Source organism: Castor canadensis, chromosome 6, assembly GCF_047511655.1.
Source record: "Castor canadensis chromosome 6, mCasCan1.hap1v2, whole genome shotgun sequence".
NCBI classification, from domain to species: Eukaryota; Metazoa; Chordata; class Mammalia; order Rodentia; family Castoridae; genus Castor; species Castor canadensis.
Window position 1 is genome coordinate 62,538,563 of NC_133391.1, and position 25,226 is coordinate 62,563,788.

The 25,226-nt window shown below is 39.0% G+C and overlaps 1 protein-coding gene and 1 long non-coding RNA gene across 6 annotated transcripts in view; one reads left to right on the forward strand and one right to left on the reverse strand.

Annotated features, from left to right (window-relative positions):
• Znf608 (zinc finger protein 608) overlaps positions 1-1,115 on the reverse strand; it is a 101,366-nt gene extending 100,251 nt beyond the window's left edge. For 2 of the 3 annotated variants that reach the window (XM_074076582.1, XM_074076584.1), the window contains exon 1: positions 843-1,115. Coding sequence is in view for 1 of the 3 variants with exons in the window: in XM_074076585.1 (XP_073932686.1) it covers positions 843-884 (42 nt within the window). In the remaining 2 variants the exon portion in view is untranslated. The remainder of the gene's footprint in view (positions 1-842) is intronic. The other variant, XM_074076585.1, reaches the window with a different exon arrangement.
• Positions 1-25,226, forward strand: part of LOC141424118 (uncharacterized) — a 50,139-nt gene that overhangs the window by 1,144 nt on the left and 23,769 nt on the right. The gene's annotated exons all lie outside the window — the stretch shown is intronic.

The window sequence follows — 25,226 nt, forward strand, 5'->3', positions numbered from 1 at the left end:
CAAGTTATGAATGTGAAACATTTCTCTGAGATCGAGGATCTCGGAAGTTCGCAAGGAGTGAAATGTAACGAGCACAAGAGCAAAGCAGATGTTTTATAGAAACACCTTATAAACCTTTCCTCAACTTATCTCCAATTCGTTGGCTTTCCCAGGGGGCTAGGGACGCGGAAGTCTCGGGGAGGGGGTGGGTACCTCCGAACCACTGGGATTTTAGGGACCCTTCATGTATTAGACAAAGAAAAACATTTTGCTAGTTCCCAAGCTAGGTCCTGTAATAAGCACACCATTGTTACTATTTGTGGGTTTATTTGGGTTGGGTGGGGCTCCCCCCCCATGGTGTTTTTGCTGCTGGCTTTTTTAAGAAGGTGGGAAATGATAATTATAGCCATTACATGTAATGGATGAATATTCCCTTGTTTAATATTAAATTAATGGGCACGAGGATGTGACAGGAGACAGAAATCGGTTTGTCCTGTCCTTGCCCCCATTTTCCTGGCTTGGCTGGGGAGGGGGTCCAGCTAGGATAGGAGAGGGGGTAAGGTGCGCTGGAGAACTGACACTGCGGACCAGGGTATGTAACTGTGTCACTTTTATTCCTTTGGGTTAGAGCCCAAAAGGTAATTTACTCTAAGTTAACCGAGTGCCCAGTCAAGCTTAATTTGTGTGAAGAAGTTACAAATGCTTCACCCTCCACTGAATAAAATTCACCCTTCTTGGGTTGTTCTAAATGCAAAAGCCAAACCCTGTAACTAGTTCCTCATTTCAATGCATAAAACTCGCACATTCCCCTGCATGAAGTCCCCGCTAAGTGCTATACAGACACACCACGCAACCGTACTTACGGTCTGTATTGGATCGAGTTGACCTTTTCCTTCTAACTGCATTGAATGTGTTTGGTTGCAGCCGCTTTATTTTGGAAATTATAAGCTCTTCAATTTTTTTTTATTAAAGAAGATGGACCATCAAATGTCACAGACCTTCCTGTGTATTTTTATAAAAAAAAAAAAACAAAAATTAAAATTAAGAAAAGCAAAACAAAAATCCCCCTGGTGCACACACACAACAAGCTTGTTCTGCAACACTGAAATCAGAACTGAAACACAACACACACTCACAGGGGGAGTGGAGCAAAAGGAGCTCTCAGCCTCTATACCTGAAAGGGACTTTTCTTTGTTCCCAATGCCCTTTCGCATCGGGCCAATCAGAGAGCAGCTTTTATGAAACTGGGCTCTCTCATTGGCTAGCTGCTTTCTCTTGGCTACTGTAGGGGGTTGAGATATACACACGTATAAAACACACACTGAGCGCGGGTGGGGGTGCGGTGGGGGGTGGTTGTGGAGACAAAGCGTTTTATTTTCCAACCAGATTGGAGTTGAGGAACCTCCCGCAGTAAGAAGGGGGGAAAAAAAAATGGTGCGCCCGTTTCAATTACTACATCATTCACATAGAACACTTATTTATTAAAATAAATCTCAAACAGGCTGCGAAGAGAGGATGTCGGTAAATACAAGTTTGATTGTGTTATCTTGGGGGAAATAATGTCTGTGATCACTCGGTGGCAGAGGGAAGCCAAAGGAGCCACGAGCGTGTGGCGAGCAGAAAAGGGAGGCTGGCTGTGTGGAAATGACTGGGAGCGTTTTGCTGGCTCCCCTGCCTTGTGGCAAGGACTCGGCTGCCCGACTCCCAACAGCCACTTTCCGGGTTGCAGCTTCGGGCTTTCAGTCCTCCCCCACCAGTTTGCCCTTCCTGCATCCCCTGTCCTCCCCTCCCCCGCCCCGTATCTCTTTTTTTGCTCGCTGATTAAATAAGAAAAATCGATCTGGGGGTAAAGGCGGTGGTGGGGAAACAAGTAACCCTTTTGTTTCCAGTCCCCGGTCTGCAACCACTGAAGTGTGAACACTGGCAACCATTAACCCAAAGCCGCTGGAACGGTTCTTCCCTTAGATTAGTACGAAATCTTTCCACCTGGTTTTACTCCTCCTCCCCCCAAAAATAAAATAAAGTAAGGCCACCGCCAATCATATTAACACCTCGGGCCAGCCTCATTTGATCGATTTGTGGAAGATAAAGTATACCAGGAAGATTAACCCCTTAAACAGACCCAGTCCTCAATTTTAAATCGTCTGGATTGTCAGAATTCCTCTTCCGCAAATCTTTAACCCCGGGGGTAGGGGGAGGTGTGTCTAACTCCTCTAAATGCCACATCTGCAATCCACAAATACAGAAAGTATTTTAGAATTTATTGTAGGATAAATGCAACTGAGTTAATGGAACTCGTTTTTTAAGATAAGAGGTTAATATAAAGTAAGTTGCTAATATATTTAAGCGAATGTATTTACATATATTAAGCCTTTAGAGCACGTTTTAAACTTTTTCATTGTTAGATTCTATTATTTTCAGGAGTTATAATGTGAAGATTTTAAAGCCAAGGGTGCTATGAATTTAATCGAAAACATCCCAAGTTTTAAGGATCCAGTTACTACTGGGATTGTAATTTACACATGACAATTGTAATTTAAGAGTGTGCCTTAACTGAGTCAAATAGGCACATAAAGTAAATTAGAGCTACTATAAGATAGCATCTGATGTAAATATTCAGTGATGACTGTGTGGATCAATGAAAATATTTATGTCACATGTTTTAAGTAATGGCTATTGACTCATGTTTGGGCTTTTAATATATCAAGTCCGTTAAAAATTGCTAATTAGTTGTTTTGCTCCCATACATGAACTAGATACGATGTTGCAAATAGTAATAAACAGTAGTTTCCACCTTTACTGGGGAGTGTAAAGCAGAGGACTGCATCTATAATAGTCCTCAGAGTTCTGCAAATCCATTTGTACTCAAATTGAAGCAGTAGTTAACAAACTGGGACAAATTAGATACATAATATCCATCTATTCTTTGCTTTAGCTTTGATGTTTATTTTCTATTTTTGAATGTACATATTTTACATTTGTGTATGAATCACTGACAATAATGCAGCCCCCTGTGGTGATTCTTAACTTTTCTTCTTTTAGGAAAATGGTCCCTCAAAGAAGCAGGTCACTCCTGAGCACTTCATGTGTTCCTGGGGTGTCCTCTCCATTTTGGAAGCCTAAGGTTACTTCACGTGTTAGTTTGGGGAAAAAAAAAATCAATGGTTAGGTCTTAGGACAACAGGGCTTCAAAGGACATTTTAAAAACTAAGACCCGGTTGACCCTGGAAAAATGGTAGAACTCCAATACACTACTTCAGTAAAAGTGAGAAACAGGATCTGCGGCATAGATTCCATGTAACTGAAAGTTTAAGCTTCCTAACACTGAAATAATCTGAACCAGCCCTAACTTCAGCACCTAATCCGAAATGGTCAACCTTTATGATAAACACCACTGGCCAAAGATTTATGCCCAACTTTCTACCTTAAATCAAACCATTTTGGTAAATTAAAGCGTTTCCTTCCATTCTACCATTTCCACACTTCATTTACACCCCACCCCCATCTCCTGCCTCCTAAATTCTTCCAGGAAATGTCTGAATAAACCAGTGTTGTTATGCTGGCTTTTCTTGTTTGTTTTGTTTTGTTTGACAAGGGGGCCAATCAAGAGGCATCAGAGGACTCTCAGCTAATTGATGACTGAAAGTAAGATAATTAACTAGGAGCTTTGAAAATCAGAATTACTCCCCTCACAAAATTGGGAGTTCAACTCTATTTATAGAGATGGAAATTTTATTTCTTATCAAGACAACAGGGAACATACTTGTTTCTATACTAACATCTACACACATATACTTGATAATTCCAGTACACTATTTTTTAATATGTGTACTTCTTTTTCTTTCTTTTTTTTTTTTTTTTTCATGCGACTGGGTTTGAACTTAGGGCTTCATGCTTGCAAAACAGGTGCTCACTTGAACCACACCTCCAATCCATTTCTCTCTGGTTATTTTGGAGATGGGATCTCAAGAACAATTTGCCTGGGCCAGCCTCGAACTACAATCCTACCCATCTCAGCCTCCCAAATAGCTAGGATTACAGGTGTGAGCCACTTTGCCCAGCCAACATGTGTACTTCTTTTCTTTCCCTTGGTACTGAGTATTGAACCCAAAGCCTTGCACTTGGCAAGTGCCTCCCACTTGAGACATGCTCCCAGCCTTTTGTTTTGTTTTGTTTTTTGTATTTTGTTTTTGAAATAGCGTCTTGGGAACTTTACCCTGGCTGGCCTTGATTTCACTATGTACCCTAGACTGGCCCCAAACTGGAGACCTGGAATTTACAGGAATGCACCCCCCCTTACTGCCTACCACCACACACACACACACACACACACAGGGAAGAAACTATTTCTTGAGTTTTTGCTTATTTGGAAGCAAGTCCATACCTGGGTGTAGCTTTTTTAAATCTATCCCAGTATTGACACTTGGGATCTACTCAAGACCAAAGGAAAAAGTAGAAATAAAATTATAGAAAATAAATCCTTTGTGAAAATGAGATTAATTTATAGGAAAAGGATCTTAATTTAGATATAATGGGAAACTACTACTGTCTGAAGGCAGTGGGCAGGTGACCTGCCTGGTTTCTAGGGAATGTAGACTTGGTGATTTATTAAACACCCACACAAACTCTAGAAGTTCTTTACTCTTTTTGCCTATAGGCAATATCTTAACTCCTAGTTAAGAGCTCCTAGAAAAACTTTCTCTGCGTTTTTACACCTGCATACTAAATCCAATTCTAGTTTCTGTGCAGTACTTTTAACAATATCTACCTCTGGATAACTGATCAAAAAGAGGTGAGCATTGTTCTTAAAAGAATAATACTGATCCCTAACACCACAAAAAAGAAAATCTGAACGTCTAAAAAGAATGAAAGAAATATAAAGTAGTATAAATAAATAAAGAAGGTAGTGGGCAGTGCTTTTCCCTGTCTGTTCGTGTAAGCCCTCATTCCTTCTCCCAACCCTACACCTTTAATTAAAGAAGGAAAACTCAGCCCACTGTCCTTTTCATGCATTTCAGTTCTAGAGACCCTGAAATGCCCAAGGTTTTGCCTTTTCCTGAGATACTACTAGAGCAAGATAAAGCACGGAGAAGCAGGTCTCCTGGGGAGTGAGGACTGTGCACACATTACAGGTCATTGTTGGGGCGTGAAGGGGTTAGGAAAGAAAGACATGAATGGTATGCCATGAAAAACTTGGACATTTCTGATCTACATTTTGCAAATATGTGTACTTATAGGCATTGTTTATCACTGCTTTATGAGCTTTTTAGGTCATTTTTATGCCCTAACTCACCTTCAATTTAAATTCCTTAGAGTATGACAAGGGTGCTCTACGTCCAAGGGAGAGGGAATAAGCACTGTCTTAACAGATCTTTCTAATACAGTTCAGCTTTGCCAAGTAGAGATGATAAAATACAGCTATTGGATAAATTGAATTAATATCACAATGGATTTTAATAGTAAAGAAACAGACTGTGGTAGAGTCCTTGTCTAGCATGGGTTTGATCCCTAGAATCACAGAAAAGAAAGAAATATAAAGTTGAAGAAGGTAGTGCTTCTCCCTATATGTCCATATATGTAATTCTCCATTCCTTCTCCCAATCCTACCCTGTAAATAGTCAAAAAGAAAAGGCAGACAACTGTTCCTTTCACACCTTTCAGTTCTGTAGAACCTAGCAAAATATTGCAAAACAGCACATTCTTTTAAAGGAAAACATTTATCTACTGCTTGCCGTGAGAGAACTGCAATGTAGGTCAGTGTTAAGTGTGTGAAAGTGTACCTCTGCTTGGCCCAGGCTCTTGAGGTGTGGTCTGTGTACTCCATCTGAGCGGGTGGGTACCCTACCAAGGTCCACAGATCGGGTAACAAAGTAAGACCATTTACATCTCATGTAATGAAACCATTTCTAGAAAATGATTTTTCTTTTGTGCCCATGGAGGCTGGGTACATAAAGAAGATAAAAAAAAAAAATGCTACATTTTTTAAAACTACTTATTGGAGATTGCTATAGCTGGTTTTATTACAATATGTGTTTTACAGATTTAGGTAATAGCCCTGATTTTTCAAATCGACCTCTGTTTAGACACGTTTCACTTTGGGCTGTTTCTTGTCTGCAAAATTACAGTCATTTGCACGTTATTACAGTGAGTAGGAGACAGATTGTATTTAGTGTTGGGTGGGGGAAGTGATCTGCTACGGTCAGCACATAATCTCAGCCTGAAGAAAATTGCTTCTGAATGGCTGGTCTGTTAGCTAGCCAAGGAATGGTCACTGGGAAAGACTGTGAAATGCTGCTGCTTAATTTGCCTTACAGAGCTTTTCTCATTCCCAGAAAGACCCATGGAAACAATGTTTGTGTAAAACAAAATTTAAGAACTTGTAGGTGAAACGTTGTCGCTGCTCTATTTGAACTTAAAACAACTAGGACAAAACGCAATACTACCAAGTAGGGGATGTCAAAAAACAGAAAGCAGCCATCATGTTCCACTCCATCCTGGGTTTTGTTTTTTGTTTTTGCTTTTTAGTGGTGTTGGGAATTAAATCCAAGGCCACTCACTTGAGCTCTACCACTGAGCCACACCCCCAGGTCCACTCCATCTTTGTCACTTGCCTCCCTTCCTCTGCTGCCCTTTCTATCTAAAACAAAAAAACAAACAAACAAACAAAAAACACTGACTTACTGAGAGCGAATTTTTATATATGCATAAAAAATTGTGAGAGCAATATCGAATACATTGATAAATATATCTCTATCTTTCATACATATATGACTGAAGGGGAAAAAAAGCAAAGATACCTTCATTTTGGAGGGTTTTAAAATCCCCTTAATTGTGGAATTCAGTATAATTTTGGCACTAGAATTTAAAGATTTTATACTTTGTGAATTATACTCTGCACATTTAATAAGGCTGACAGATGATTAATAAAGCAATGATGCTTATCATGAATGGTAAATTCTAATTTATAATTTATGACCCTGATGCATCTCCTAAGAGGTTTTATCTTATCTGGTTAGAAGCGTCCAGAAAACTAAAGTTTATTTTAAAGAAAAATACAAGAGTCCCATTATACTCAGTTCCTTTGGCTGCTGAATATCACTTTTGTTGTGAACAACTGTGCCTCTTTTGTTTTCCAAACAAGCTTTCCTAAAGGATGAATCACTACAACCATTTGGAGAATATGCAATAAACAACAGAAAGCCAGAAAGTTGTTTTGCTATTTTCTCAGCAGAGCATTTCCTTCCATCCTCTTGCAGCTCAGAGGAGCCTCCAGTCCACCAGCCAATCATCATTATGGAAATGTAGTTCCCGGCCTCCTGATTGGCTGACTCCTGGGCCAGGATGTTCAGGTTTCTACAGCTTAACACACAAACATGCCAGCGTGCTGGGTGGACTCTCTTCTCAAAATAATTTAATCACTTCGCTTCATCCTCCTCCTCCTTCTCCTTCAGGTGGGAATGCACCTTGTATTTTTTTTCTTTACACACCTATACAACAATGATCGTATTGCGGATTTGTGAAGTCTAGATTTGATTAGGCCGCAACACTTGGGCAAGTTACTTAACCTTTCTGCATTTCCGTTTCCTCATCTGATGATAATTAAGGCAAAGGACACAATGTATCTTCATACTTAGAATCTTGCATTTGACTTATAATTTTTAAGGTATTTAAAGAATTTAGTTGTTTGCAAAGACCTACGAGTATTTTGAGGACACACAACTCTCTCAAGTTTAACATAGGCTTGCAATTCAAGTGAATAATGAAAGGAAATACATATGTGACTTCCCACATTCCAGAAACCCTTCTTAATACTTCACGTGTTAACCTGTTTAACCTTCACAGCAGCCCCGTGAACTAAGTACAATTATCTCATGTGAGAGAACTGATAAAATGTTATTGGGTTGCAGGGTGAAGTTAAAAATGACATAAGACTAGCCATTATTGTGACTCGTAATGTGTATATTGAGATATTATTTTTTATGTAACACACACACATATATGTTTGAACATTTCTATATTAAAAATTGAGAGGGGGGGTGGGGAAAAGCTGCCATGTCATAGGAAAGGAAAGTTATTGTGAAACACAATTTAATGCTTGGCTTTGCAACATTTTTTTAACCCAATAGGGTAAATGTGTCTCAGATAACATTGTAATATGTACAAACAGCAGAATCCATCTGCACCCTACCCTTTATTTACACAGGTTTTTATTTGTTTAAGCCAAATGTACTTGCAAGGCCATATATGGTAAAAATCTGTTATGTACTATTTATACTTCCAACATGCACCTAAGAGACTCAATTGACCACTTTATAACTTCCCTGCTTAAATTACATTTCAATCAAGAAATTAAAAAACCAAACCCATAAGGAAACATGTTCAATAGAAATGAAGGAATAGAGTCCGTATTTCACTATAGATATACTGTACTTTAGAATAAAGAAAAAAATCTGGTAATTTTGATTTCTTCAGATCATGCTTTCTGTCTGATTCCAAGAAATGAAACTGTAGAAATGAAACAGACACATTTCAGGCACAGAATTAAATTATTTAAATAAAATAGCAATATACAGTGAAACACACTTATGTAAGCAACAGTGAACAGAATTAGACTAAAGAAAGAGAAAAAATGTTTAATCTTTTCACAAAAGGGCTAAGACATTGACATTGAAAAGAACATTGAAGATAAAATCATAGTAACAGTTACTATTCTTAACAAATAGGATATAATTTTGTGAAATAATGAGATTATAATACAAGGAGTCACTGATAAAACTGTTGTAGCAGAAAATGGATAAATCATTAAATATAATGAGATTTAACTATCACTGTGAGAGAATAATATATAATTAGAAAAAGGAACAAAATATAAAAAGAAAGCAATGTTTCTATCCATGATTCCACAATAGTGGAAATATTGTGATAAAGTGGAAAGTACCTGAGTATATTAGTAAATTATAGACAGTTTTCATTAATTATAATAATAATTGTCCCCCTAAATCCAAACATATGTCCTATCTACCTTTCATTTTATTTAACAAACATCTGTGTAACACTTACACTCTGTGCAAGGCACAGTGCTAAGCATTTTGTACATACTAACCTATCTTTTGTGATTGAGATATTCATTCATTTAGTAATGTAGCAAACCTCTATTGTGATCTATAAGGTTCACAGAAGACATGAAAAGGAATAAGACATTATCTCTGCCCTTGAGATAATTCAAGTTTTCAAGGTAAAACACTTGCCACCATCTGAAAAGGAATTGATTTATGATAATTAGTACAAAAAGAATTACTTTGAGGAAGAGGAAACGCTAACTTTATCTAAGGAATCATAGAGGCTCTAGGGATAAGGAGGGTTAAATTGAGTGCTATGGCAGAATGCAGAAGGAGGAAAAGTCTTGTTGAGCAGAGACAGTAAGCAGAGAGGTGGAAGCAAAAAGGAATGAAAGCAGTGTTAGCCCAGCTTGGACAGATCCTCAGGGTCATGAAGAAGAAGAAATGACATCCAGGTAACACACTGAAGTCCTATTGGAGATATGGCCACTGTGAACCGGTGCAAGTTCCACTGAGGGAACAATGGAAGATGACATCAGGCCAGTTGTGCTCAGCAGGCTGAGTGCAAGGGCTCTGTACTGTGTCATCCTGAGGAAGGAGGCCTTTTGTCACATGGCTTCCCAATGTGTGCTTGCAGCTGGACAGGACTGCACACCATCTGTATCCCTACAAAGAGAAGTTTGAGTTTATCACAGGGCAACAGCCTACCCTTAGCAACAATAGAAACCTCTTCAGTCTCTTATCATTTGTAGCCTTTTACACACACACATAGATATAAAGGTAGATTGAAAGGTCAAGAGGTAGGAAATGAATTATATCTATAGCTGTAATGCTGAAAAATAATTATTAAATTAATGGACTTACATACAGCTTCCATAGTAGAGACTAGATTCCCCTCGAAGAGTGGAGTAGTGAACAGCGAACAGCTCAGTGTATTGAGATGAGTTCAAGTCAATGAGTGTATCCAGTGGACAAAAGATAACAAACATGGAATAAGACAACCCTGAATTTAGAAACTCTTAAATTAGAAGGTGCTAATTCTACAAGAATGTTCTATAGCCAAATTAAATAAACTAACCAGAGCAAGGAGAGGATCTCATGAATGAAAACCTGCTGAGAGATGACAGGTCCTTATGAATGAAAGCATGTTGACTGAAGCTACAGTTAATGTCAACAAATGCAACATAGGGTCAATTTGGGATCCTTGGGGAACACCAACATCTAAGTGTAAGGCAAAAAAAATATAAGGGCTTGAATGAGTGAACAGAGAGATAAAACCAAATTTAAAATTTAAAAAGTGGGGGGAGGATTTAAGTAAGTTTCAGATCAAAATACCTCCATTGGTTTTTACTTGGGGGAAGTTGATGGTGGCCTTAGAAGGGCTAGTGTTTGTGGAATGGCAGTAAGCACTCACTGACTGCAGTGGGTTTAGGACACAACAGAAGGAAAAATGAGATGATGAAATGAAGCCTACTGTTCTAGGAGCTTGGGTGGAAAGGAAAGAGAGAAGGGTCCTTTGAAAAGAGTGTGAGAAGAATCTTTTGTTGTTCCCAGTATGAAACAGCCTTCGACATACTTTTTTTTCTGGGACATAGTCTTACAACATAGCACAAGATAGCCCCAAATTCACAATCCTCCTGCCTCATTCTCCCTCAAGTACTGGGATTACAGGTATGCAATCCATGCCTGGCCAGACTTACATTTTGAGAAGAAGGAGTCAGTGGAAAGAGTCATTGGAGTTTTTGAGGTTTACTGATGATCAAAGACCCCAGCTGGAAAAGGAGAAAAAGGGTACAAGAGCATGCAGTTGTGTCTGTAGTCAGGCTGTCAAAGCGTGTCCGTGTGATCTTAGCATAGGAAACCCCAAGTGGAGGGCACAAGTGGAGACCCAGAAAGCTGCTTGGCAGGTGATTACCTTTGCACAGCACAGCAGTACAGATGCACCAGGAGATGAGTGGAACTCCAACAGGCTGAGCACGCAGTAGGAGTGAGGTACGCACGGCTCATACAAAGAGAGGCTAGATGACTAGAAATTTATTTGGACACCTAAAGTTCTAATGACTCAGTATCTCCAGTAACTTTCTGAGACTTTTATGCTTTCAGGCGAAAGAAACTTAACTTGGACTATTAGAACAGATTCACCTTGTCTGAGAATACAAACATTAGTTAGTATATACTAAATTAGTATTTAGTCTCCCCATTTCTTTTCTTTGTTTTGGTGGGACTGGGGTTTGAACTCAGGGCTTTGTGCTGGCAAAGCAAGCACTCAACCCCTTGAGCCACACCTCCAGTCCATTCTGCTCTGGTTATTTTGGAGATTGGATCTCATGAACAATTTGCCCAGACTGACCTCAAACCACAATCCTCCTTCTCTCCACCTCCCTGGTAACTAGGATTACAGGTGTGAGTCACAGGTGGCTGGCAGTTTCTCCATTTCTTAATAGGGGTTAGATTTGACAAAGATAAGTAGGAAGTTTAGGACTTTTCTTTATATTCCAACCTGACATCCCACTGCACCCATTTGTCTAAGGTAAATGGCATCTACATTTACCCAGATAGCTATATAATAAACCTACTTTATATAGGCTGTGTTTAAGATGAATATGTCATTGAGCTACATATGTCATTGATCACTTGCCTGAGTGCAAAGTGGACCTGCTAATGCTGGGCATGGTGGCACATGCTTGTAATCCCAGGACTTGGAAGGCTGAGGTAGGAGGATCACGAGTCCAAGACCAGCCTGGGCTACACAGCCAGAACCTGTTTCAAAACAAACAAACAAAATAAAACATCACCAACAACCACCATCAACAACAACAAATAAAAGCAAAATCTCACTAATTTATGCAGTTTGTATATTCACTTACATATCATTCTTTGAATACCTAGTCTGTTCCAAGTACTGGGTTAGGCTTGACAGTACAAGGAACTATATTGGTTAATTCTTGGAAGAGCCCCATTTTAATATTTTTAGAATATGCTTTTTAAAAGTTAGAAGATAATTTAGGAATAAAATAATTCTACAAAGTCATTGACCTTTGCGGTCCAGAAAGATGAAACTGATTAGTGAACTCTCTGAACCCTTAGTGGAGGCATAGGTCAGTATCAAAAAATAGATCCCAAGATGTCAGTCCCAAGACCAAAATTGCCAAAACCTCAGGTGATACCAGGTCACACATAAAACTTCCAAGATGAGAGTGTATCAAGAAGAAAAGGAAACCAAAATAAGCTCCCACCTCAGTGGCTACTTCAGAAGATTTACTTCAATTTAGTAGAATAAGCAAATATCAAGGAGGCCCCCGGAGGACAATTAGCCTTTTGCTGCCAGTACAACCAAGATGTTTACTAAAGATGATTAGTCAAATATTCTAAAATTCTTTCCCAAAACAGTCAAAGATGCTCAAAGGGAAAAATTCAGAGAGTGGAGTATCATTCCCAAAATGCATCAGAATTTTAGAAAAGATTTATGGAAGTCAAGAAATATAGCTTTGGAAAAATATTCTACAAAGGAAAAAATGTAGACTGAATATGCAAGTAACACCTGACAATAGTGCTGACACCATTAAATGAACTAGCCATGGAAAGCAGGTTATTGATATTAAAATGCAAGTTAGGGCCTATTTTTCCACTTGAACATTTGTCACATAGCATCTGCTTCAAAAGGCTTTATTGAGATATAATTTATGTGTCATAGATGTACTAATTTTAAGTGTACATTTACAGTTTTGTGGCCCTCTGCACCATCTAACTTTGGAATATTCCCATTTCCCTGAAAAGAAACTGCATGTCTATTTATAGTCAAAGATGGGAGTTTGAATGGTAATTTTGTGAACTACCTTTACTGATTTGGTACTCTAAAAAATAGTATTCACAGTTGGGCACTGGTGGCTCATGCCTGTAATCCTAGCTGATCAGGAGGATCTCGGTTCGAAGCCAGCCTAGGTAAACAGTTTCGAGAGAGCCTATCTCAAAAAAAAGCTGCACAAAAACAAAAAAACAACAAAAAAAAAACCCCAAAATTGGTGGAGTGGCTCAAGGTGTGGATCCTTGATTACCCCAGTACCACAAAATAAATAAATAAATAAAAATAGTATTCACATGAAAGTTATGATTAGAAAATAATGAATTTGATTATGACACATGTCCATCACTAACTAAAATATTTACCTCTTGAAAACATTTGGGTATTACTTCACGCAACTTGATATGAATTCAAACTATGATAAAGAGAAATCCTGACACATAATTCATAATAATTCGGCCAATTTCCTTTTCCTGGCCTCTCAGTTCTGACTTGACCCTTTTTGCCTGCTCTGAGAAAGTGCATCTGAGCCCTTTCAAAACCTTTCCCTGCCACTGTGAAGCTAGGGATTGAACCCAGGGCCTCTTGCTGTCTTTCTTTCTTACTAGCTATTCTCTTGTCACCACCATCCCTTTTTATGGTTCATTCTTTTTTTTTTTTTTTTTAAGTTTTAGCAAGGATTTATTTTAGTATAACAGGATAAAGTATAGATAAGGTAGGGGGTGGAGAAAAAGAGAGAGAAACATTTCCTGTTCCCCACACAGGAAATGGGAACAAAAGCTCCAATTCATTCTTTACTTGAAACATTTCCTATTCAAATTACTGTTTGATTCCACTCTCCTGATTATACCCAGATTGTTATAAAAACATACTTTGAGCAAGAAATATCTTCCTTTAAAAAATCTTTGTATCCATTTCCTTATCAAAAGGCACTTTACTATACATAGGCCAATACTTGTATCTAATATCTAGAAGCTATAGTTCAATTTAGAAAGGGAATCGGAGCAAGGTGTGGTGGAGCACACCTGTAATCTCAGCTGCTCAGGAGTCAGTGGCAGGAGGATCATGGTTTGGGGCCAACCTAATTAAAAAGTCAACAGAAGACCCTATTCATAAAAAAGCAAAATGACTGAAGGCACAGCTCAAGTGGTAGAGTGTCTGCCTAACAAATGCAAGGTCTTCAGTTTAATCCCAGTACCACAAAAAGAGGAAGGGGAAGGAGGGAGGGAGAGAGGGAGGAAGGAAGCAAGGAAGGAAGGAAGGAAGGAAGGAAGGAAAGATGGATGGATTTGGAAGGGAAAAAATCACAAGCTTGGGCTTGGGTTATGGAGCAAATACAGAAGTAGGACTGAAGTGTCCTGAGAATCTTAAAATTTCAGCTACTGTTTCATTTATGTATGGCTATCCAACAAGAAACTCCCAAACTTACAACTGTTACAAAATCAGTAACAACTGATTTATGTATTTCATGACTTTGAGGATCAGTAACAAGGGCAGGTCTTGCTGATGGATCTTTCTAAGGTCACTCGGTGGTATTCAGTTGGAGCCCAGGATAGTTTAGAAGGTCCAGGACAATTTCACTCATGGGGCTGACACCATGGGGAGATGGCCCACGCATGGCCATTCTAGTATGATAACCTCAGGATAGTCAGGCTCATGTGGCATGTTCAGGTTCCAAGGGGGAGAGTTTCAGCAAAGACATAATGTATTAGCTGCAGGACCTGTGTGATCCAGCCTTGGAAATCACATAGGTCACTTTTCTGGTGACTAACCATCCTGATTTGCCCAGTTCCAAGGAGACTCCAGGGAGACTTATACTGCTAAAACAAAGTCTGTCCTTGCAAACCCAGACAACTGGTCACCCTACTGCTGAACGTATCAGTTGAAACAGCCACAGACCCACCCAGATTCAAGGGGAGGGAACTTAGATCCCAAGTATGAGGGGTTTTGGGAGAGTGTCAAAGAATTTGGAAGTGTGTTTTATGGAAAGCCCCCAGCCATTTAGTCTGTCTGAGCCTCAATTTCCTCACTTCAAACAAATAAGAGATTGTAGTAAGCAAGCTCTAAACTTTGATCAGCATTAACTTTTGATTCCATCAATGGGAAACAAAAAACCATCCAGAACTATTGCCAGGCTGCATACAATTCACGGCATGGGTAGGTAAAAAATAGATTATAATATTAAAAGGACCTCATTTCACCTTTTCTGAATTATTTATTAAATTCTACAGTGTCTTTTTGTTTGTCTTTGCAGTGCTGTGGATAGAACCCAGGGCTTCATGCATACTAGGCAAGAACTCTACCACTAAGTTCCATCCCTAGCCAATCCCTAGGTCTTTTAAAGTGCATCTTCTTAGCACCATGAAATTTATCCAGTAGACTTTTTATCTTGAGTTCTGGAGATTTTTTTGCCTTCTGTTTTTCTTGGTTATATTCTTTCTTCCATTATCTCTGTTCCATCTTTCTGCGTCTTATTAAATAAATGTTAAAAGTTTTGGGTTTAGGTTCTGTGTCTCTTAACTATTTCTCATACTTCCCATGATTATTGTCTATATTATTTTGCTAAAACCAAAATACCAAAATACTATAGACTGCATGGCTTAAACAACAGCAGTTTTCTGGAGACTGGAAGTCCAAATCAAGATGTCAGTAGATATGAGTTCTCCTGAGATCACTGTTATTGGACTGTAGATGGCTACCTTCTTGCTGTCAGAGACTTTCCTCTCTAGCATGTGTTTTTGTGTGTCCAAATTTCCCATTGCTTTAAGAACACGAGTCAGATTACAGTAGGTCCAATCTGGGCCAATTGGGTTAGGGTCTCTCTCATATGACCTCATATAACTCTAATTGCTTCATCAATGACCCTAGTTCTTATATTCATTCGTGTATTGAGGTAATAGGGGCTTCACCATATGAGACCAGGGGGCACCATTTCAGCCCTTCATGTGGTCCTATTCTAGCAGGTCACTGGGATCAATTTTCCTGCTCATCGATTAAGCATATCCATTATGCTATTTCTCTTATATATTGAGGACTGCTATTTCAATAATCGCAATTTTTATTACAAAAATCCTTGTTTTATTTTCTTATCAGCCATATCAAGATATATCATATTTTCTCAAATCTTTTACAATATTAATTTTCCTTGGTTTAAATCCATGATTCTTCACTCAGGGCTTAGTTTTGCTTCCTAAGTTTTGAGTTCGTTTTTCAAGGTGTTGATTTCTTGAAGTTATTGGTGATACCCTACCACTTGGGTATAAAGCATGGGAGGGGGTACCCCTCCTTTGTCTGTGGCTGCTCCTCTTAGTGTTTGTAGATACGTGGGTGCTGCCTCCAATGATCATGTCATAAGAGACACCTGTCAAGGTTCTACCCTAAGTTGAAGTTCCAAACAGTTTATGATATAATTCAACCCTGCAAAGAGTTATCAAAGTATTGGATAATCACAGGTATCAATTAATATTATATTATAATAAACACTATTAGACCAGTATTGAATAATAGAAATGGGGACTATTCCAGGAATACTTAGGATTAAAATTATTGGGAAAAAACTAAGGAACAGTGGCCATAGCTGAGCATGAAAGCAAGCATCACATCAAATATTTGCTTTGCATGGGTCATTTGAAGTTCTATCAACTCTGAACACGTTGCCTTAAACTGTTGAAAATCTAAAAATAGTTGTGCTACTAGTTTCCTTATTATTCCTCATTAATCCCATATGAGTTTACCTTTGTGAGACAGTTTGTGCTGATATTTATTTAAGTACTTTCTGTGTGCCAGGCATTATACTGGACCTTCAGTTAAGAGTATTTTGTTTAACTCATACATTGACTTAGAGAAAAGCATTGTACCAGTTTTAAAAATTGCACAGATTTTGTTCAAATTCCAGCTCATTTTTTGTTAGCCATGTGGCAGGTGCAAATAATGTAACAGTCTCTGAGCCTCGGTTTCCTTAGGGACTATATTCTAGTATTTCATCTTTCAACAGGAAATTTATTGCATACTTACCATGTACAATGTTGCTTAGAGGATCAAATGAAGTCATGGATGTAAAAAGAGTATTTGGCACAAAATAAGCTTGTAGGCTAGAAAGACAAGGAACTTGGATTTGAACCCAAGCTATCTTTTTTGTTCTTTAAGGCTTTGTGTTATCGTCTTAAAACTAAGGTCATATGATTATACCTCTAATTCATTATTCCTTTTTTATTTTATGGAGCTGGGCATCGAACCCAGGACACGAGAATGCTAAGAAAGTGATCTATCACTCTGCTATATCCTCAGCTAATTCACCATTCCTTTTACTAGTTTCTGCAACTTGAATCACACAATTCTTTCAAGGTTAAAAAGAGTGGTTTTTGTACTGAGAAGTAGTAGCACAGTACTTCTTAATTTTAAGTGACTCCTTTGTACTGTGTAGTGTATGGGTTAGTTTTCCATAAGCTGTCATGTAATTTTTTCCTCTCATTTCTGTATTAATTGGCTTGGGATACCATAACAACCTGAGAAACAATGGAAATGAATTCTTTCACAGTTTGGGAGACTTCCTCACCTTATTTGCTTTCTAGTGAGGGCTCTCTCTCTCTCTTCCTGATTTGTAGATGGCTGCCTCCTTTCTGCATCCTCACGTAGTGGTGAGAGTAAGAGAACAGCAGGAATGTCTGCTGTCTCTTTGTACAAGATACTGCTCCTATCTGATCAGGGCCACACACTTGCGATCTCACTTAACCTTAGTTTACTTACTCCCTTAGAGTCTCCATCTCCATCTCCACACTCAGGGCCTCAACATATTCATTGTTTTTGGAGGGGGACGCATATATTCAATGCATAACAAATACCTTCTTATATGTCCTTGTCATTCAAGACTCCAAGTGGACAGATGGTACTTTTTACTTCATTTATGTTTCTTTCAGAGGGCTTAAGTTGTGGCTAGACATACAGTAGATTGAACAATATACAAATGAAATCTGATTTTACCACGTTTGCAAATCAAAAGAAATGGAAAGGCAACTACTACCCTAGATGGTCACTAGAAAGAGATCTGAGATACAAGAATGAAAAAGGGACAAAAGTTTAAAACTCCTAGGCTTTTTGTGAAAAATATTAACGAAAATGCCTTTGATATGACAGAAATAAAAATAAGAAGGTGAGTGTAAGTCACTGTGGATGAACATCTGACCTAATGGTTCATTCAGGATTGTGAATAGAAAGAACTCATAGTTCAAATGCTGACCCTGTTTTTTTTTTACTTTACTACTTCCCATAAACAGCAATGCTATCCACTCTTCATGAGGATCCTAGAATTTATTATTTTTAACTAATGATTAGATGGTTTCCACACCAGGGTACCTGTTGGAGACAGCCTTAGGGCACTAAGATCAAACATCACTATTGATTTTTATCTCCAGGTACATATTACATCCACAACTGTAAACTGCAGAGCATATCGTTTTGCTTCTCATAGGCATGTGTGCATGTACCTACATACGTTTCCATTTTTATATAACTAATTCTTTCTTCAGTTCTGCCTAAAGAAAGCCATGTGGTGAGTGGGCAGGATAGATGAAAGATTTGATGATGGACACTTTATGGTGTGAGTAAGCTGCCGGAATTGGGAGCAGCACCCTAGAAATAACCTCTGGCTTCAGAGTCAGAACCCCAGGTTCCTGTCCTAGTTATCACTAATCACCTGTGGTGCCTAGGGCAAGCCACTTCAGTTTGCTGCTGTGCCCTAGTTTTTCTTGCATAAATTGGGACGATAAGGCTTGCCCTACTTACCTTATATTTTGTTGTGGGGGTCATAGAAGTTAATATGTGCAAATGTACACATAACACCGTAGAGGAAGAAAGGGTAGATCCATTTTTTCTCCATCTTAAGGGTCCTGGTTGACAACCTAATAATAAAATAGAGGTTAATAAGAGAAAAGCGTAATACTTTTATTTAATCATAGCTTCACGTGACATGGACGTTTTCAGAATGAAGACATGGGAGACGTTGTCTCTATTACTCGTAGGTTGGGTGAAGCAGGGACAGACTGTAGAACTGTGATTGGACAGAAAGGATTTGGCCTGATAATAACAGACTGAGGATTTGTAGCATGGGCTGCCTGCCTAGGTTCTGCTTAGCCTCTCTGTTGTAGAGTTTCTTCCTCCTGGGTATGGGGCAGTTTCTTTGTGGAATGGGGCTTGCCACCTATTAGCAAACAAGAATGGCCAGCACTTACACAGAAAGCTGGGGGAAGGTTAGAATTACATTTTTAAGTTTTACGGCTGGATTTGAGGTAAAAAGGTTCTAGATCCTCTGATGTGCTTCAGGGCAGAATGAGGGGTAAGAATGCTGAGGCGGAGAGTAAGAGATTCTAGGAAACTTTAATTCTGAGGCTTCATTTTGGGATATTTTTCTCTGAGTCCCAACAAAGCCATCCACAAATGCAACTTTTTTTTTTACTTTAATATGTTATCTAGTGAAACTATCAAATAAACATATCATTAGATGACATTCTATCTTGACTGTTGTGGCATATACAGAACAGGCATAATACATTTGCTGATATTAAAAACTGAAATTGTACTTCTAGTGTGAATTAATAGAGGAGTCAAACAGTTGTACTCAGAAGGAACCTAAGTATGTGTTAGAAAGTGATATATGGGAAACCGATAGCCATGACAGATGTTCAGATAAAAACATAACAGCACGTGTGTAATACAGATCACGCTAACATTTGATAAAATAATATGCACTGCTATCATAGGAATTCTTTGAAAATTTATTCTGAAAAGATATGAAAGTAAAAAAATTTGCATCATTAGCGTCAAACATTTTTAGGAGAAACAACATGAAAGGATTCTCTTCTCCTCCTCCTTCCTCATCTTCTTTTGTGGTGCTGGGGATCAAATTCAAGCCATGCTAGACAAATACTCTACCCCTGAACTACACCCATGGCCCCTACTGTAGAGACCATTTTAACCCAGCTCTTTTAATTTTATACACGAAAATATTGAAATTCAGTTTGCATGTGGTTTGTCCAAAGCCACCCATCTAAGATCATAGCAAGATTATTCTAACATTCTGGCTACTCGCAATAACTTTGGGAACATTTTTCAAGTCCAAAGGGAGAGACTGAGTCAAGGTGGTAGTGAGATTTAGAATCTGGGGCTCCAGATGAACAATGCTGGCATGCCTGAGTTAAGAGCTAGAACAAGCTCACGGACAGCCAGGGTAAAAGACAAGGTGGTGTTCCAATAGCACAGCAGACATAGGCCAAACAAATCCTAACAGGAAGCCTTCCAGGCTACTTGAGGGAGAGCTTGAATGGAGGCAGTGCAGGCACAAGGAGAAAATCCCAAAGCTAAGACTGGTTAGCTAAAATAGGCTTGAGAATGACAGCAATAATGATACTGCTTCTAATGAGACTTAAATGTTTTATGTTATTCTCATCTTAAAATCTCAAAAAGAAAAAAATGAAATAGGAGCTATTACCCCATTTGGTGGGGGAGAAGAAAATGGAGGCCTTATGGGGAATTGGAGCCTGACCCTTAGAATCCAAACTCCAGCCCCGTGGTCGATGACTTCTGGAGTGGTGAGGAAGAGAAAGAAGACATGCTAGTTTTAGGAATCCAAGCTCCGGGAACTTTTTGGTAGAGTGCAGTGTGAGGTTGTACAAACGATCAACAAATTTGAGTGTGATAGATTACCGAGAACCTATATGTAAGCTTTGTTTTGAAATTCTAAATAACTCTCTATTTGTGGTATCTGGGATTGAGCTCAGGGCCTCAGGCTTGCTAGACAGGCATTTTGTCACTTGAAACAGTCCCAGAGAGCTTTATACTTTATCTATTTTTCAAATAGGTTCTCTCGGTTTTGCCCAGGTGGGCCCAGACCCGTCTCCTGTTTACACCTCCTAACGTGCTGGGATGACAGTCCTCCACTATCATGCCCACCTATTGGTTGAGATGGAGGTCTCGCTAAATTTTTGCCTGGTTGGCCTCAAACCTCCATCCTCTAGATCTCCACCTCCCAATCTCTTCCTTCTGAGTAACTGGGATTAAAAGCATTAGCCACTGTACCTGGCTAATTTATCTCCTCGTTAGTACCTTGCATCGATTCTGGGTTATTCCTATGCATCTGATTTTTCATTGTAGTATAGATGTAATAAAGTGGCAGTAGAGAGTCATTGGCATTTGGTTTGCAATTAATTCAGTGAGTTAATGTTTATAGCAAACAAAAATCAAAGTCATCAAGTCATTCGAATAATAAACGTTTATAGAATTATAGAATCAAAAATCTATCAAATGATACAAATCTGTTTAAAATACTGATATAATTAATTCTTTCAACAAATACTTATTGAGCATATGTTGTATGCTAGGCTCCAATGTAGGCATCAGAGATACTGAAGTTCCGATTTGCAATGGAGCTATTCTAGTGAGGTTGAGATATAATAAGTAAACACGTATTAAATGTGGTAATCTCAGAAGTAACGAATGCTATGAAGAAAATAGAAAAGGATGATATGCGGGAACACAATGAGAACAGGAAGAATTTTAACTCTGTAACTCCTCCCCTTTTGTTAAAACATCTATGAGGGTCTTCTTTTTCACTGTGGACTATTCCTCAGAACTGGCTTTAAAATAAGCTTCAAGGGCTGGTGAAATGACTCAAGTGGTAGAGTGCCTGCTGAGCAAGTGTGAGCCCTGAGTTCAAACCCCAGGACCACCAAAATAAATACAAAAAAATAAACAACAAAAGCATGCTTCCATTAAGGAGAGTATTAACTAAGCATTGCCCGTGGGCAGCCCTCAGAAAAACCATGCCTGGGCTCCACGTGACTAAGGATTCACAGGAACGGAGCTCACCAGGCACTTTCCACTCCACTACTGCCCTTTGTTGCTGTGTCTTTCAGCAACAAACCCTGGGATCCCACTGGACTGTTAGAGGTTGGTGAAATAACGGGCCGCTCACGTCTGTTTGTTCACCAACAGAAGCCCAGGACATAGATTTTCCTTGCTTTATCATATCCCACCATAAAATTAAGCTAACCAGTTGATAATATGAACTAGCACTTCAAATTTATTATCAAGAAATTCTCAATATTGGGCAGATAGCTTCATAACTTTTTCATTTAATTTTCATAAGCAAAGAATCTCCATTTGGGAAATATGGCCTGTTGTGCATATAAATACAAACAATCAGGCCAGGTGTAATCCTAGCTACTCAAGATGTGGAGATCAGGAGGATTGTGGTTTGAGGTCTGCCTGGGCAAAAATTTCATGAGACCCAATCTCAACAAATAAGCCAGGCACAGTGTTTACATCTGCAATCCCAGCTTCAAGAGAGGCATAGGTAGGGAGGATCACAGTCTGAGGCTGGACCCAGGCAAACATGTAAGTCCCTATCTGAAAAATAACAAAAGCATGGTTCTAGAAATGGAGCACTTGCTCAGCAAGTGCAAGGCCCTGAGTTCAAACCTCAGTACTGCAAAATAAATAAATAAAATAAAAGCAAACCATCACTGAAGTTCAGACACAAAGTATGAACATCTTATTTGTGCAAAATGACAAATCCTATTGTGTCTGTATGGTTACTGTGGAAGTAATGAATGAAAACCTTATGACACGATAAAAGATTGCTTTTGCTGGGCATGGTGTGCATATTTGTAATCCCAGCATTTAGGAGGCTGAGGCATGAGGATTGTGAGTTAGAGGACAGCCTTAGCTAGATCCTGTCTCAAAGAGAAAAAAAATGGTAATGCTTTTGTAAACAAAAAGTCCTTAACAATCCACAGTGAAGCAGAAACCAATAGGGAATGAGGAAAGAGATGTGAGGGAGAATGGGAGAAGTAAGAGCAGGTGTGGGAATGTCACGATCCAGGGAGCTTGGAGGTGACCCAGGTTCTCTCAATATGAGGCCATATCCATGTATCTCTCTTACAGTGAGCAAGATTTTGCATCCGATTTACATAGAATTCTGGATGGATACTACATTCTTCTAATGGAAGCTGCTCCTCTCATAAAAACAGCCAGCGAGGATGGTCTACTTTGAAAGTCTCACTTGCTTTAAGCCAAAATCCATGGGCTTCAGTTAGGAGAGAAATCCCTTGTGTTCTCCCTCAGGTCCAGTGCAAGGAATGTCTTTGCTTTCAGTTCATCCAAAAGCCCTGTGGGACACAGGCACCATCAAATGCAGATTGACATCCATTTGTAGTGCAACTAGAAAAGGCAGTTTCATTGTGAATTATTTAACACGGCAACATTTTGCACATATAAATCATGTCTGCGTCATTAGATTAGGCCAATTGAGGAAATATATACACCTGCCTGTTATGTAAAGACCTTCATCTTGGGGAGCAGACTCCCCAGGGGGACATGCCAGGAAGTAAATTGAATACTGAGAGGTTTACTCAGTGATAGGTCTGAATTGAAAATTGAAATTCTTGCATGGGCATCGAATTTCACTTCAAAAATGAGAACCTAGTTCATGTGTCCTGGTTACCAGGGTACTAATCACTCTAGAAATTTAGATTTTCGTGACTATGGCCCTTCTCTGCCCTTTATGTTGGAGCTGAGCCCTGTCTATGTGATAATGTTTCGAAGGCCCTTTGAGGTCTTCAGATGAAAGACATTCTACACACACAAACTATCGCTTGCATTAATCAACCAAGTAGCTTGATATTATTTCTCTCCATCTTTGGGCTTGCCAGAAAGGGATAGGAGGCAGCAAATGGTGTACAGTGAGATGAAAGCCTGGAGATTAATAGGCGACTGCTTTTTAATCAGATAAGCTTGATGATGCACAGTCAATAGGCCTGATTCCTATTACAAGGGGAAAAAAAAATACACCCAGGGTTGTTCTTGCACTCACAAAATCTCAGAGGAAAATCTCTTTCATAAAAACAGGCTGCATCTGAAATAACAGAACCATGCTAACGCTCTTCCTAATTTCAGTTCAGGGGAAAAAAATTCACTTAGTACCACATATGGGGACAGCATTGAGGAAATGGGATTGTGTCACCCGCCCCCATTCCTCCCTCTCTCTTTTTTAAAACCTTGTTAAAGAGAGAAACTGCATCTGAAAGGAAAAACACGATTTGGAGACCCAGTGCCATTACTTTGGAGAGCTGAGAGGTAGAGAATGAAAGGCCATTGGTCTCAGTTTTACTGACACAATGCCCTTTTTTGAGAGGGATTAGACACGCCAAGCACCGTGCAGCCTTCATCGGTGCCCCTACGACAATCTGGAAAGAAGATGAGAAAAATCAGTTTGTCAGAGCGTTAGATCACCAAAGACCTACTAGATTGAGATTGCAGATTGTTTTTCCTTTGGAAAGACGCTAGGGTGAAAAAAAATGAAAGAAAAGAAAAGAAAAAAAAAAAGAGCTAAAAGCTGATTTTTTTTTCCCCCTTTTCTTTTTTCCCCCAGTGCAAGATGTAGCATTCAGAAAACATGTTGAGCGAGTTGAGGCCTTAAAAAGATCAGTCTTTGGCTGCTGAATGAAAGGCTGTTGTGTGTGTGACTCACATACTAAGTGGAAACCTGCCTTCAAAGCCTATTTTACTGCCTAATTATATATACACAAAATGTAGCTGTCTGTTTCAATCAAATCATAGGGAAAGGAATAAAACTCCTCTAAAGATGCAATTTTCATGGTTTGTCATAACCTTAGAAACACTGCTAAAGCAAAAGGAGGAAGTGCAGCTGTACAGTCCAGATAAGGTTCCAGTAATTGTTTTTCTTTTAATTATTACTTTATAAAGACATTATACCTCCTACTCCGAAGAGGGAAAATGAGTGTCCTCTGTCTCCTCCTTTTTTGTTTCCCTCCCTTCCCATTTTCACACCAGGCTTGTTGATATGCATTTCAGCTGTGGCTGCAAGCCAGTGTAGCTATGGAAATAATATTTAAGTAACCACACTAACTACAGGCTTTTGGGGAGGGACCTTTTCTAAATTTATGTTCTGAATCAAGTAGAGTTTTCCAAAGCACACCCAGTGCCAGGGATGGAGATGAAGTGCTTAGACCAAAACAACTGTTTGCATTCAGCTTTCATGGAAAACAGTTCCTGCTCTCAATAGCTAGTATACTTATTTCTTTAAATTATTAATTGCAGGAACGTTTTCATTCTTGTCAGCCTCACTGAAGAATGATGTAATAAAATACACAAAAGGCTTTTCCCTCGAACATTTTATATGTACAGATCTTTTTTTACAATAACCCAAAACTGTAAAGTTTAATAAGCCATTACTAATTTACATATTTTCATAGATTCAAATCATTAAAATGCAATGATATTTTAATGACTTAATATATATCTAATTGCAGATTAAAACTTTCTAACACTGGAGATGGCATTGAACATAACACCAAGGGACTCTGAGAGCTTAA